The sequence below is a fragment of the Falco peregrinus genome, chromosome Z (genome assembly GCF_023634155.1).
Source record: "Falco peregrinus isolate bFalPer1 chromosome Z, bFalPer1.pri, whole genome shotgun sequence".
NCBI classification, from domain to species: domain Eukaryota; kingdom Metazoa; phylum Chordata; class Aves; order Falconiformes; family Falconidae; genus Falco; species Falco peregrinus.
In genome coordinates, this window is record NC_073739.1 from 65,766,652 (window position 1) to 65,782,470 (window position 15,819).

The 15,819-nt window shown below is 39.7% G+C and overlaps 1 protein-coding gene across 1 annotated transcript in view; it reads left to right on the plus strand.

Moving 5' to 3' along the window:
• The window catches only part of ANKRD55 (ankyrin repeat domain 55), a 50,807-nt gene that overhangs the window by 22,289 nt on the left and 12,699 nt on the right, over window positions 1-15,819 (plus strand). Inside the window, exons 7-9 of the mRNA XM_055791483.1 lie at window positions 7,947-8,131; window positions 9,829-9,996; window positions 11,690-12,351. Coding sequence (XP_055647458.1) covers window positions 7,947-8,131; window positions 9,829-9,996; window positions 11,690-12,351 — 1,015 coding nt within the window. The remainder of the gene's footprint in view (window positions 1-7,946; window positions 8,132-9,828; window positions 9,997-11,689; window positions 12,352-15,819) is intronic.

The following is a 15,819-nucleotide window of genomic DNA, read 5'->3' on the forward strand; positions in this document are numbered from 1 at the left end:
AAACGTGCTTGAGTCTTGGCTCTGGCACTAGCCAACTATCACAGGACAGCCTGTGTCCCTACTGCTAAACTCCCTTTATGCTCTAAAACAGGATGGTCATATGAAGACCACTTACTGGGAATGGTCTGTGGCCCATGCTAGCTCCTGAACTATGTCCAGGAACTGGTGGGCAAAGTGTTATTTGACCCAAGCCAAAACAATGTCAAGGATGATCTGAAAAATTTTGTGGTACAGACAACCAACTTCCGATGCTCAGGGATGTTCCCTAGTGCTACTTAGTTTTTTGTATAACTGTAACCTATTTCTACACTTTCATTTATGTCAGTTCATAAGCCAAAGCCCCTTTTGTGACTTGTACATGGTACAGCAGTACTGATATACAAACTCACCAGTACAACCAGATCATCAGAAAAACTGCTAGTTTTCCTTCGCCTGAAATAACGCCTTTACCTGAAATAACTGACTGTTAAACAGTAAGTCCTTCAAGTATGAACATGCCACTGACAATGTAAAATTATGCATGCCAATCAAATTTCCAAGGAAATCAATTGCAGAACTCCCACTGAGCTTAGTAGGAATTTGTCTCAGGCAAAATCTGTAGGTAAGTACAGGATAATTGCCAGACCTCTTCCCGGCACACAGTCTATGCATAATTCCGCAAGTGGATGCCAGAATATGAGTAATGTACATGCACCACACTTTTTGCATATCTATAAATGTCCCATGCCTCACAAAAAGGCACTGGAAGAAAAATGTTTCCATTTCTCTGCTAGTAGTAAGGAATAAATCCTTATTCTACTGATGACCTCTTTTTCAAAGCACGTAAACAGCTCATCTAGAGAAATTGGTCCTCGCAACAACATACTAGCAGGCGAAAGCTGCCAAGTAATTTTAGTCATAAGCATAGTCATTTACACAGTAAATCACGCACACTTATTATAGAAGACTCCAAGTGAAACTAAATTCTCAGAGAGACTTGGCCAGTACTTCATGCAGTTTTTTGTTTGAGCAAAGACAGGGTAAAAGAGACATGGACATATGATAGCCATAAAGCTATGCCTCCATGACTGCCTTTGTCATTTAGTAGCTTTTTCCAACAGCCACTAAAGATGCTGAGGGGATAAATATTTTTAAAACACTATGTCCCCTAGATGTACCAGAGGCAACAGTGCTTTGAGGACCACAGGACAAAGTATCCTGTACAACAACAACACATTCTCTTTCCCAGAGTACCACAAAGTCAAGCCAAGCTGGGTCACTCTTGAGTCTGCAAGAGACACTGTCTCAGTAGGTGTCTGAGGCTGAAGCGCTAGGGTTAGAAGAAGACAAATGAGCTTCTCTCTGAGCTGGCTGAGTCTCACCAATGTAACTACAGCGGCGTCAGTAGAGTTGTTGTTAATTTATATTGGTTTGCCATCAGAAACACACCCTGTGAAGTGCCTGGGTTGCATCCAGGCCACTTCTGGCAAAGTTTCCCTGGCAGGAGGACAGCTGAAGATGGTATTACAGATTGTTCCTTTCCTTAGCGCAGGGCCCAGTTGTCTCTGTCCCCTGAGGGCAGAGAAACCACAGGGTGCTCTGAATTTTTGCACTGGTTCTCCACTGCCAACACAGCTATCTGGCAGTCGCAGCATGGCAGCAGTGGAGGCAGAGTGGACATGCTTCCATTCCTCAGCTTTCCTTAGCCTGGGGTTCAGAGGGAGGATGCTGGAAGTCCTTAACACTGGGAGAAAGGTCCCATGCGTGCAAAACTCTCCAGCAACCCAAGCTGCCAACTTCACGGACATTCCTGTCTGCACTATGTTTGCTGCAAACTAGAAGGAGCCACATTATGTCTCTGCTCTTGAGCTTGGCGTTCTCCATGTAGACACTGCACCTACAAGACAGGGATGCATTGTTTTGACACAGCCTTATTTCCAACCAGACATATCCTCACTGTTAATGCAACATTATGTTTGTCTTGCTCTGATTCTAGGATGAAATTCTGAACTCGTGTTACAGTAAAGGTAAAGACATAATAGACTGCCCTTGTGCTCTGAACATGAACATGAGGAAGATTGCTCTTCAGTGAAATGAATCCCGTAAGGGAAAGAATTGTACTGGAGGAACTGATTGGTTTTGCCAGTATAGCTGTAACTGAAGGCAGGGCTTCTGCCAGCAAAGCCTTGAGTGAAAGACCAAGATTTTTCAAGCCTCAACCAACAGACCCATGTGTGAAAAGTCTGTGGAATGGCTTTTGCTTTCATTAAATAATGAATTTCAGAATAAAAAAGGAAAAAAAGGTGACTTTGAAAGGAAATATGTTTATTAATAATTAATTAATTATTACTTAATAACTATGCTTTGAAAGGAAAGATGGTTTTAATAATTAATTAATAATTAATAACATCACATTGTTATTAGAAATGTAATTACCTCAACTGGAGCTGAGCTATGGGTTGCTCAACAAATACTTGAAATGGCTCATGTTTCTATATTTCAGCAAAGGAGAAAAAGATCATTTGCTTTTTTTGTTTTTTTTCAATGGCCCTGTTGGTATTACAGTCAATTTCATATTAAAACATGCAATGTGTGTCTGTCTGTGAAGGATAAGAGGAAAGATAAAAGGGTTGGGAGACAAGTCAGCATTCTGTAACATAAAACTTCAAACAGCACCCAATGATGCACAAAGATGTTTTCCAGGAGGAAGACATAAGTATTGGTGCAAATTTTATTTAACCTACAGTAATTTGTAGTGCTTCTTTATAAAGGTAAGTTACCTCCCAGAGTAGTGCAATGGGAATAGTATTTGCTTGTTGCTGCAGAAAGAAGTGAAATAATGGTTAAAATGTCAAGTCATTCAGGGTCAGAGCAGAAGGACATCAAAGATGAAGTCAAAGCTATGGATTCACAGGTGTGGAATTGAAAGAGAAGGGAATGTAGAAGAAAAAGCACAGACATCCCTAAAGTGCAACGCTAATGATAAGAAGCAACACCAAGAGCTGCTAGTGTGGAATTTCCATCCAGCAAAGCTATCTATAGATATAGGAAGGCTTTAAACTGCATACTAATACAAAGAGACAGAAAATATAAGAGAACTAATACAAGATGACCACATAATCTCTAGAGGCATTCACTTGGAAGAAAAATACTAGGGTATCCTGAAAATAGTTAGCGGCTTGTCCCTCTCCCCCTCCCACCTCTACGTTACTGGTAGCCACAAGCCAGATTAGCATACCCCCTTCACATGGTTCTTCTCTTTGGCATTGAAATATCTAGTTCCCTAGAGTATTCTGATCAGGGGAAAAAAGTAACCCTCTATACAGTGCAGTGAACAAGGAAAACATTGTACTATGTACAACGAAGACCTGGCAGACTAAAATGCAATGTTATGGTAGAATATTACATAAGTGGCAATAAACCTCCTAAGTAAAATTATCATTCTGCATATCAGTTGGACATACAAAGGGCTGAAGTATACAACAATGGCTGTTGTAACAATGAGGATAAACTGAGCTGAGGTAGGTGAAAAAAGTGTCAAAACCAGAAAAATGTCCCCAACTTGCAGGATTCTACTCATGGTACTCGATTCAGTGGATACTTCCTGAAGAGCTATTTTCTTATTTTGAAAGCACTGAGAGATGTAAACTATAAAAAGTTGGACTTTTTATTAACCAACATGAAGAAAACGGAGCTGTAATCGAGTGAAAGTGAGAGCTAATGACCCTGTTAGTGAATTTGTTGGTTGCTGCTGTCTGGAGATGACACAAATTCAGACAAAAAATTGCATAAAGCACAAGGAGAGTTTACCTTGCAGGGGCTCCTGGATTGAGGCTTCAGGACATTTCTTCTTCATTTAGTAAGTTTAATTTAGATGAGTGATTAAGAAAGAAAAGTTCACTGAGGAAAATGAATAATGGATGGAAGCAGATAAAGGTGTGAGATGGGACGGAAGTGTAAAGAAAACTGAGGGAAGCCCTGCAGAATTATACAGAAACACATAGCAAAAATAACTAATAATTCCAGAAAGTTGCTGAAAAAAATGTGAATGCAAAATGGGAAAACAAAATGTAGCAATACATACAGTAAGGTTACAAAACCATGTAATTTTCCTATGGTAAATATACCACTGCACATCCTAGTCTAACAATAGTACTGTGATTCATGGTAAATTTACCACAGGAAGACTACATTTTCGGTGACCTCAGCTCAGAGCTATCAGTCTGAAATAAGGGCAGTGTGTTTTAGAAGTTTGTATACAACTTTGAAAAGCCAAGATGAATGTAAAGATAAGAAGGCATTCCTAAGAAGAGAGATCTGGAAAGCCATAAAGCAGTTGGCCAGAGATCTCTTTCAGCATTAGGTTCAAAATATTAGGAAATATCTTTTGATTATTTGGAAAATGTAATTAGCAATTTGATTGAATTGTTAAAACAGCACAGAAACTTCATTGCCATCTTCAAAGCAATTATTGTTTCCTCAGGTAAGAAGCTATTGGATACAGTACGTTTGAATGTGAATTAATCAGTTTAATACCATGTAGTAAACCACAGAAATACAGAAGTGCCAACAAGATAATGTTCATCACACAGAACAGAAAGCTTGTTAAGCAGATGGTGAATAGAGTGATCATAAGAAGTCCAAATCTTTGTCTGTTTCTGGTTTGAGCAGTACATGCAATTTTAATCACATTTAATTACATCAATAGCACAATTTGTATAAGCGCAACCTGCTATAATGGACCCAGAATTCAGTCCAAAGACAGGATGTCCCAGTGGAGAAGAATAAGGAGTAATGCAATCAAAATCAATCCAGGGGCATACATCATACATCATATATATTCTCTTATCGGCCACATTCAGTATAGTTCAAATAATCTTTGGAGGTGGACATCTCACAGAGAGTCCAACCAGGGATTTATCATGATGTTTTTATTTGTTCCATAATGAGGTGACAAAATACAAAACACATTTACAACCCACAGCTAGAACCAAACTGAGGGACACGAAGGACTTCATGGGTCAGGATGAAATTCAAAATTATTTTGATAAATTATAGGAATTAATTGAAATTAGTCAAATAGTACTGTCTACAGAACTGTGAAATATTAGAGCTGTTTACATGAAATGAAGAGCAGTAGACTAGTGGATTACAAAGTGAGTAGTAGTTTAAATTATGGTGTTGATACAAACCAAACAAACATCATTCTGGGACATACTAACAGAAGTGTGATACATGTGGGCTATAGGAAGTAGCAATGTGGTTTTCAATATCAGGAGAGAAGTCTCAGCTGGATAATTAAGTCATTTGGGGTGTCATGGTTGAAGAAAGATGTAGACAAACTGGAGACAGACCAAAAGCATGCACCAAGTATGATAAATGGGTTGAACAACTTGACTCTTGAAGAGAGGCTGAAATGGTTTGTTTAGTCTAAAAAATGGAAGACAGGTGGGAGAGAGAACAGTCTGTAAATGTATGAAGTGCCAGTAGGAACACTGGGAAATTTCTTATGCAAATTCTAAGAGCTGTGTAAGAACCCTGAGGGATGGAAACTGTAAGTGCAGGATGTGAAATTTGGACTTAGCAAGACAGTAGAAAATTAGAGGAACAGTCATGACACTATAGAACATGAATACAGAAATAGTAAGATACTGCATATTATTTTTTTTTTAATCAAAACTAACTTGGAGAAGGATGATAATAGATGTTCATGGTAGTAGTACTAGAAGTATATAATAGACTTCTAGATTCAGTTAGCCCTGAATGTGACTAGAGATCTCTCTGACACCAGTGACCAAAAATGTAACTGAGAATTATGCTAGTGTGGAGAACATTGACATTTGGCATAGGGACTGGAGAATAAAAACAATTATTCATAGTACCTCAGTATTCCTGAAGATCAACATTCTTTTCTCATTTCATATAGTTGTCATTCAGACAACTATAAATTATTAACAATTTAGTTTACATTTAGTTACAATTAGTAACATGGTTAATGAGGACATTATCAAACGCCTGGTCATAGAAAATGAGCTTGGATGGCATGATCATAAGTAGATTCTAAATTAAACAGGCGAGTAAACAAAGTACATACCGAACAAAATTCCTAATTTCAGAGTGACACATTTTAGTAAATTAAGGGAATTCCTAGCTGGACTGAGAAGCTCTGGGATCAGCAGGTTCCAGGGACCTGGAATGTATCCTGTCAATGGTGCAAAATGTAGCAGGAATTTCTATCTCAAGAGCAGAGACAAAAAGTGTGAGAAGAGGCTTGAGATATAACAGATGACTATCCATCTTTAAAAGATATATTTAGAATAAGTAGACATCTTACAAACTAGGCAGAAGTATGGAGGAGCAGAAGAAGTTGTATCTCAAAATCAAGAAGTGAAGAATAATAATTAAATGTTGAATAGAGGGTGGTAGGAAATTACATTCATGGACAAGGCCTGAAATCAATCTTGCTTAGTATTTTGATGAGAGCTTGGCACAAAATACAGGGGCTTTTTTATGAAATCTACCAATTACAAAAAACTGGAAGACATTAACAGAAAAGAATAGGGATATCATACAGGGAAAGCTAGATCATCTTCAAGTCTAGAGTAATACAAATGGGACAAAATTGAATAGGGTAAAAAGTTTAAGTCATGCACTTGGGTGCTAATAGCAGAAGGTCCTGCCAGAAACTAGAAATTCTATGTTTGGAAATAACTATGTAAAAGAAGTACCAGGGTGTAAAAGGTTATTCCAAAACGACTAGGAGCTTCTAATGGGACACAGCTGTGAATAAGGCAAATGCTGTTCCGTGACACACCAGAAGAGTTTCTAACACAAACAGGGAAGAGTCACTGTACAAAGACCTGGCAAAAATGTCTGTGTATGACTAGGTACAATTTTAATCATCCCTCTCCATGGATACACACTTAAAATGCAAAAGGAGAAGGGTTAGTAAGTTGATGAGAGAAATAGAAAGCATATTTTACAAGGAAGACTTAAAAGACCTTGGTTGACTAGAGCAGCAAGGGAACAGCTCAGAAGGGACATGACGGTTGTCTACAAATACATCTGAAGAATAAATACTAGTTAGAGGAAAGAAGTATTTAATCTAAATAATAATGCTGGCACAGAAACAGAGGGACATAAATCAGGCATGAGTATGAATAGAAATGAGAGATACTGATGATTAAAGCAAACAAATTCTTGAGCTACCTTCTTTTCAGAGTAATAGGGGCACACAAAAAAATTGCTTTTAAAGGACCAGTAAATTTACTTTAAAAGGGCTGATGTAATATAGCTGCAAGTGATGATGGAACATAGCTGCAAGTGATTGCAGGCATTGAAATTAATGATCTAGAAACACATTTTCAGCCTTGTGTTTCTATGTTGTTATAAAGAAATCATGAATTATTTTTCTCTCCACCAGGTTAGGGTAAAAATGTTCAGTTCCGTTTGCAGGTTAGAGAACAATGTCAACTTTCTATTAAGACACTGAAGCACTGGAGCAAACTAGCTAAGAAAGTTTTCAAGAACCACTCAAGCAAATATTTGACATGGCTTTTCTAGGTGTACTTGGACAAGCTTACAGAAGTGGTCTTTTGAGATCCTTTCCAACCTTAAATTTCTATGAGAAAATATAGGTTTGTATCTTTCTGGATTCTGGCTTAGCAAAACAGCAAAAAACCCGAAGTTATTTCTGAGAAAGCTGTTGAGTAATTTACACCCTGTAACTTTTGGAGATATTTGCAGTCATACGTTATTTATTATTTTTCCAGTGTCAATAGTGTTCTAGGAAATTCATAAAGCAAACCCAGTTCCCAGCAGGAGATTGGAAGCTTCTGGCTTTCATACCTGGGGAGTCTGCTATACACAAAATAAAATACCATTGTTGTATTTAGCCTTCTCTAGCAGAGAAAATACAGTCTGGTGAGAGCTCCGTTGTAAAAAGCTTGTCTTCTCTGAACTTCCAGAGTGGCAACAAGATTCTGTGTTCCATCATTTTGGACCACTACCAGGGACCATCAATAATAAACTATGATGATGAGAATGGCAAAACATGTATGCACATTGCTGCTGCTGCAGGCTACAGTGATATTATCAGTGAGCTGGCTAAAGTCCCAGAGTGCAACCTGCAAGCCCTTGATGTGGACGACAGGTAACCATGGAAACTCTGAAACTGAAATTGCCGTTTCCTTTCTATTAACCTGAGACTACCTCTGTTTCTTCTATAATCATGTTTCCTGTTTCACTGGCCATGGCACAGTCAATGACCTGCACTTACAGAGAACCATGCTTGCTCAGAAACACTGCAAAGTAGTCTAGCTCATATGTATCGTATCTACTATAGTAACTGACTATTAGGAATGTTATTTAACTCTGTGTTTCTGATAGGAAATGATAAAAGAGTATGTGTGAAAGAACTTTGTCACCACTTCTTTCAGTCAAAAGTGAACATTCTTTTCAAAACAATAGAACAGGATACTACAACTTCAAGGTGGGATCCTGCTATTTGTGTTTAAGAAATGGCAACGCTCCCTTGTTGCATTTAAGATGCGAACACAGTATTCCTATAGGACCAGGGAACTTCCACCTTCCATTCTGACAAGGCATTTGATTCCTTCCAGGATTAAATCCCTACAACATAAGTGCAAAGGAATCAACTTTTTTTTCCTCTTTTTCACCCCATACCTACCTCCCTTGGAACTGTGCTCATAAATTTATTTAATGTGAACAGAACCAACTGACTGTTCACATTGATTACCCCACTTAGTGAAGCAAAAGCCAAGGTTTTCTTAGCTTAGGCCCTCAGGTACTTAAAATAATAGCATTCTTCATGAAAAGTGCAATAAAATGGAACAGAAATAAAATGAATAGGGTTCTGGAGAAGTTTCTAAACATCAGGAAAATGCAGCTGAGAAGGCTGTGTTTCTGTGGAAAGAAGGGTGAAGGGAGGAGTTAAACTATACTTAAAAGCTCATTAAGAAGTGGCCTCCTATTACACATTCTCAGATACTTCCATAGAAGGTATTATACTCCAAGAGAGGAAAAAAGCTGTTCACTATAAACACACAGTCAATTTCCATTCTATTGTGTTTCTGACTGCACCTATCTGAAATCATTGGGACTGCAAAGAAACAAGCAGAGAAAAGTAAATTTTATTTTTTTATTCTTGCACAGTTTTCTTACGGTATTTTCTGTGCCTTCAGATTTTTCACAAGAACAAAATATTACAATTTGGAAACTGGACAAAAGTTCCCAAACACAAGACGCAAATCTTCTGCCAAGCAGAAAACCCGTCTGAGTCTTCCACACAGATTCAAGACAATTATATCTGCTCCTGTCTGTGTCCATCAAAGAACACAGAAACTGACATAGGGGCAATAACAGTCTGGTAGATGTGTCCAGTCATTCTCATTCATCTGGAAGAGGCTTCTTCTATTAATGGAAAGCCCTGAGCCAACTAATTGTGTTTGGTGTAAAGATGAGAAGAGGCTGCACCTATGCAGTGGACACTACAAAGATTTTTTTCAAATTCTGCTCTGCAAACTTTGGCAGTCCTCCCATTCTGCAACTCGGCAGCAGTAGAAATGCTATTATATAGCATGTATAGGCATTTTGCAGCCTCACATCTACTTTCTCTACAGCTAAATAGATGCACATGGATAGATGCCAGTCAATGCCAATATTACCACCACTGGCAGCTACCTCATGTGGGATGAGTTGCTGGAGAATTCCTTAAAATGGATGTCATAAATCTGCATGAGTAGCATAGGAACACACCTTATTATGTCATTAATAGTTTTGATAGTAAATTTGTTCATCTCTTTTAATGACACTCCTCCTTTTCTACAGGACACCTTTGCACTGGGCTGCAGCAGCAGGGAAAGCTGACTGTGTGCAGACACTGCTAGAGCTGGGGATAGAGAGCAGCCCTCGAGACATCAATGAAAACACTCCTCTGACATATGCAATGTACTGTGGGCACACAGCATGCATCAAGCTGCTGTCTCAGGAGAGCAGGTAAAGCAAAAGTTCACATCTTGCTCACATTGTTCACATTGTTGCCACTGACTAGAAAATAAATGTATTGCTTTTTGTATACAACTGAAGGGTTTGAGCCCTGGGTGATATCTCCTTGATTCATATGCAATACAAATGTTCAAGTTTTCCACCAAAATAGCAATGTTAGAATTAGACATCTACTCAAAACTCATCACTGCGATCACAGTGCTAGTCTGCCAATCAGACTCTGACTAGGCTCTGAACCAAGATGTTCAGATGATAGCTTTTTCCAAGATGATAGCTTTTGCTCAGTCACCTTTGTGCAGGAAATTTATCTTACAGAACAATTTCTATGCCTTCCACTTTTTTGAAATCTCTATGCACTAGCTGCATGTTCATGTAATCAGACAGAGGGACAGACTGAACACAAAAGCAGCTTTGCCACATAGATAATAAAATAATGTCAAGCTTTCATCCTCAGGGTAAGTGTTTGGGAGTGTTGGCCCAGACTTCTTTAGCTCTCTACCTTGACTGCCTCTTCTCATTCTGAGGTTTTGTTCTGTTAAAAAGTGTAATTCTTTTACCATTGCTTATGATCTTTCTCTCTGCTTATATTTCTCATGTTTCAGCAACTGTCATTTAATTCATTTCAGTTCTTTAACTTTGGTAAATATGCATGCATTTACAAAAACATTTCTTTGTGCCTTCCCCTCCTTTCCAGTCAGCAGCTAGTATTATTTCCTGTGTTACAAATTGTGAGACATGGGTAACGTTACTTCTCCTCCTCCTGCACTCTGTCTGTCAGAGTAGGTCTGAAATACTGATTAGTCAAAATCTCATCTAAAATCCACAACAGCAACACCACTGCAGGTAGATATCTTGCTAAATCTGAAACTGTGTCAGGCCTCTTAAGTACAGGCAAGGCAAAAGGGAAAGGGGAAAGGGGAGGGAGAGGGAGAGGGAGAGGGAGAGGGAGAGGGAGAGGGAGAGGGAGAGGGAGAGGGAGAGGGAGAGGGAGAGGGAGAGGGAGAGGGAGAGGGAGAGGGAGAGGGAGAGGGAGAGGGAGAGGGAGAGGGAGAGGGAGAGGGAGAGGGAGAGGGGGAGGGGGAGGGGGAGGAGGAGGGAGAGGGGGAGGGAGGGGGCAGGGTTAAGGGGTAAGTGGTAAGGGAAAGGGAAAGGGAAAGGGAAAGGGAAAGGGAAAGGGAAAGGGAAAGGGAAAGGGAAAGGGAAAGGGAAGGGGATGGAAGGAATGATGAACTAATGTCTTTGTTACACCATTAGCAATGACTGTGCTGTTGGAAATGCTGTTGACCATTTTCCAAATAAGACATAATACAAAGACCACTTGGTTGTAAAGATCTCACATGTTCTTCTTGTTATTATTGGCTCTTGCCCCGCCAATAAGAATAATGATTCTGCAGCTGGTAGACACTGAAGCCAGAAAAAGTTGCTTTTTTTTTTTTTCCTGATAGCTGCACTGAGCTTACATTAAGATGAGTGTAAGGCAATGAACCCCGTAAGAAAGACTGAAGTAACACGGTATCACTTTCAGTCTTTGTTAATTACAAATTTGGAGTCCTAATTTTCTGCCTCCTTGAATCACCCCTGCAAATGTATCTGAACAGTATATACCCCATTTCATGGGCTAACACAGGCAGTGTTTTTTCATTATTTGGCAATAATGCCATCATATTTTGATTTCTACTTCCAGTAGATCTGAGCCAGTTCATCAGTTTCCCTCCCAGAACAACAGACTCCTAAAGAAGGAAGGAAGGTTCAGTATGCTGAACCATATCTTCTCTTGCAAAAAGAAGAAAGATGATCAGAAAATCAATCAAAAGGAGAGGAGCAGTGACCGATATGCTAGAGAAGAGACCTCAGAAGTAGATGACATTATCACCACTTTTGATTGCGTTATGGACACAAACTGCAAAGACATTCCAGATGAGCGTGTAACCACCAGTGACTTTAAAAGAAAGAGCAAAGACACAAAGTACTTCATACCAGAAAAGGAGCAACCAGAGCGTCAACTTCTGCCCATCAGAACCCAGAGCCTCCCTCCAATTACTGCAGGCAATGCCTTCCTAACTGCTTCGCAGAGCACAATGTCAAGCTTCTCCTCCAGCACCAGCACCCACCATTTTGCACACAAGTCTCAAAAGAGTAGGAGTGAACACAACTTGCTGGACCACAGAAGCAGCTGCCAGGCGTTGTTGGATGATCCCTGGAACACAGACTCTAATCACTTACTCTCCTACAAAGTCTGTACTAGGACTCCTTCAGACAAACTGATAAATGGCTTCAACTCTGACAGATCTCACCATGTGCTTTTGTGCCCTCCCCGCCTTCCCTCACTTCCCAGTTCCCAATCAGGTAATTTCTTTCTTCTCTATCTTCCAACTCCTGTAATCTTTACTGATGTGGCAAGCTGAGTCAGAAAAAGTAGTAAATCTGACCCATGACATTACTATTTCTTTAATATCTTTTTCAATTTCTTCTCCCTGTATGTAGTAGCAATCACAACTAGCACATGGACTGGGCATCAGCTGACAGCTGAAGCAAGGTGCTTAGGTGTGGGAAATGAAAGACTGAGATAGCTCTGATGAGCAAGCAAAAATGCAGGTAGTTAGGAAGCATGTAAGGTATCTGATTGAGGTAAGTGCATCCAGATTATGTAAGTTTTATGAATTGCACATTAACACCCGCTGCCATGCCTACTGCCTTCTGTCTGCATTTAGTCCTGGAACTAGATGTGCAAGGGGACAGTACCGCACTCAAACCTCTAACTGTGCTGAGAGCTGCTTCCAGATCCAACCAGGTAAATCCATGTGTGCCATGCTGGACAGCTCTACAAGGTGCCACTTTCCCTTTACAGACATACTCTGATTCCAGGCTGTATTGTGACCCCTTCCCACTTTTCTCACCCTGAGTGCCAGCTCTTTGGTCTAATGTGCTGTTCTTATGGTTTCTCCACAGCTAAATACAGGTTGCTAAATTTACAGAGATGGAGTAAATGCTTTTATGCTGCGGTTTGGAAACTACAGTGCAAAAATAATGAAGCAGAGCATCAGAATTCTGAAGTAAACTTGAAACCAGGGTTTGGCAGGATATGGGATCTAGTACTCTGACTCACATCCATGTTTAAATGAATCTGGCTGGCTAATCTGCATGCTGGAGTTTACTTCACTATATCAGTGTCTCCAAGTTCATCTCCTTTGGGATTAGTCCCATGCCAAAATTAAACACATCTAGCATGCCTTTCAACCACTGCAATATCCAACTGAAAATGAAGCAAGCAAAAGCAATCCCCAAACTTACCAGGACACCATTACATGGAGTAAACATTACACAGTAAGTTAATCTACCCTCACCCCAACAAACATGAGTTGTTATCCTTCTGTGGAAAGAGAAGTGAACAGAAACCCTGCCTGAGAAGAACTCTGTTAGGTCAGGTCATTGTCTGAGCTTGCATGATAGTGCAAGCTGTACTGACTTCTAAGCAAAGGGATCTATAAAATAGCAAATCTTTGTTCACATCTCTAATAGTAAAGGTAAAAATGGCAATTTCAGAATGACAGGTCATCCTACATTGTGCAAATAAAGGCTGGAAACAGTTTTTCAGGGTAAAAAAGGAGCTATTCAAAAAGTTCTGCTTCCTGAACATCACGCCATGTTTCTGAAAGCTTGATAGACTCGCCTATAGTTGTCACTACTTATTTACTATGCACTCTTCAGCTATTCACTCGACCATACAAACCCCAAACTCCACACAGCTAGCAAAGATTGCTCCTGCACAACACTTTCTATAACAAACTCTGCAAGATTGTGCTCACATGTGGAAGAGAAGGAAACTTGCAGGGCTTCTTTACAACCTAAATATAATAAGGTAGTGAGGCTGAGATATTTGAGATCATTCATGTTGCTGTACAGTAGTAGGAGAAATGAACTCAAACTGGATAAACCAAACCTGAGAACAACTATGGAGAAACATTTCTTAGGGGAATTAGCTAGACTATTAATACATTTGATGTAGAAGTAACTACCGTGTTATTTAAAATGTGATTACAGATTTTTCTTAAGACTGTAGAATACTGTACCATTAAATCCTTGTTTGCTCTGGACAGAAGGACAGGTGGTTTTCTATGAACATCCTATGACAAAAAGCTGCAACTAGCTGAATCAGGATGGACCCTGTGCATCTATTCAGTGCTCCATGATCTGCACAAGAGCTCACTATAGCACCAGCAATCTACAAGCAGAATGAGAGCAAAATCACATCAATTATGGGAAATTCAATTGTTACAGTGGGAGCTGTCTTTACATGTCCAAAGGAAGACTAAATAAGTTTATCTCTGACCATTTATTATCTCCCTCAAAGAAAAAAAAGCCTGAGTCTGCTTTAAGTCCAGTTCTCTGTGTACCAGCTCCCTTTAACAAGTCTCTCCAACAATAAAAAGATTCCTGCAGCTAGCAAAAAGGGATTCCACTGAAGTATGTGAATTAAAAGCTTGTAAGGAGGCAGAGAGTGTCTGACAGGAATACACTGCACAACCCAGATACTGTCTCACATTTCTTCACGCTAAAAAGATCTGCTTATCCCTCTTCATGCCTATATGTGTGGTTTAAATCTGTCTGTCCCTGTAATTAAAGCCACCTGACTTGCTGTGAATTAGAACGGTGTTTACGCTTTGACTCCAGGGTTTCCACGTCTCCAGTGCACTGTGCCTGCAGGACTTAAAGGGATCAGAAGCAAAGTAAGCCTGGCTCCAGCCCAGCCAGCAGTGCCGTGCAGGCAGCTGTCTCTGAAGAAAGATATTTCAGGGTTTTTTTTCTGCAGGAGGCCTAGCTGAGGGAAACAACATCTGGTCTTTGAAGAGCACTGAAGTGTTAATACTTCATTTCTCAAGTCATGACTGTGCGGGCTACATATAATTTCCTAATCACCGAATACCCAGGGCAGGATTATAGGTATCAATAATCCAGTGGAGCTCAATTTAAAAAATTTTTTCTCAGCTGACACACAGTATTGATTGTCTTGCATGACCATGCCTTTTATTAAAGTCAGAGCTAATTTTTGTGCCTACTGCTACTAAGGCAGCTGGCATATAAGTGGGGATTTTCTTGGAGGTTTTTTGTTCTGTTTTCTGTGCTTCTGGAAATGAAAGATGAGTCAATTTACTAGCTGAGCCTTAGCACCTACAGAAAGTGGAGAGGTTGCTGTGGGTAGCAGTGAGACTTACTTTACTATCATGCCACTGGTTTCTCACACAATAACTACTTTGTCTTGCCCTCCACTGGGGAGAAGAAAGAACTATACCAAAAACTACTGTCAATATTGTAAGAGTGCTTGCCAGCCACAGTGCTGAGCTGGCATCCACAATCTGAAGCATTTTGTATTTATGAGCTTTGCAATCATCCCTTTTTGCAAAATGTACTGCCATCTACTTTCCACAGGGAAAATTTTGTAAACAGAGAAAATCCAAGTGTTTGGGTAAAAGGAAGCCTGTCTCAAAGATAAGGCAGCTCTTAGCAACCTCTAATCAGCTGGAACCTCCTCCTATGACCCACTCATCTTCTAGATTACTAACATTCCAAGTCTAAGGTGGTATTTTATTAAAGATTTTATTACAGCAACCCAGTACCTTCTATTTTCTTAAACAAGTAATGTAGAAAATATTATTAAGCTTATGTTGGCATTAGCAGTATGGTATAGTCCAATATGAAGCACTTCTTGGCCAGGAAAAAGCAGAGCAAAGCTGATCAGTGTGGCTGTTTCTTTCTGAAACTGAAGGACTGATTTACATCAGACATTCATTATAACATTTACAACCTTTCCACAAA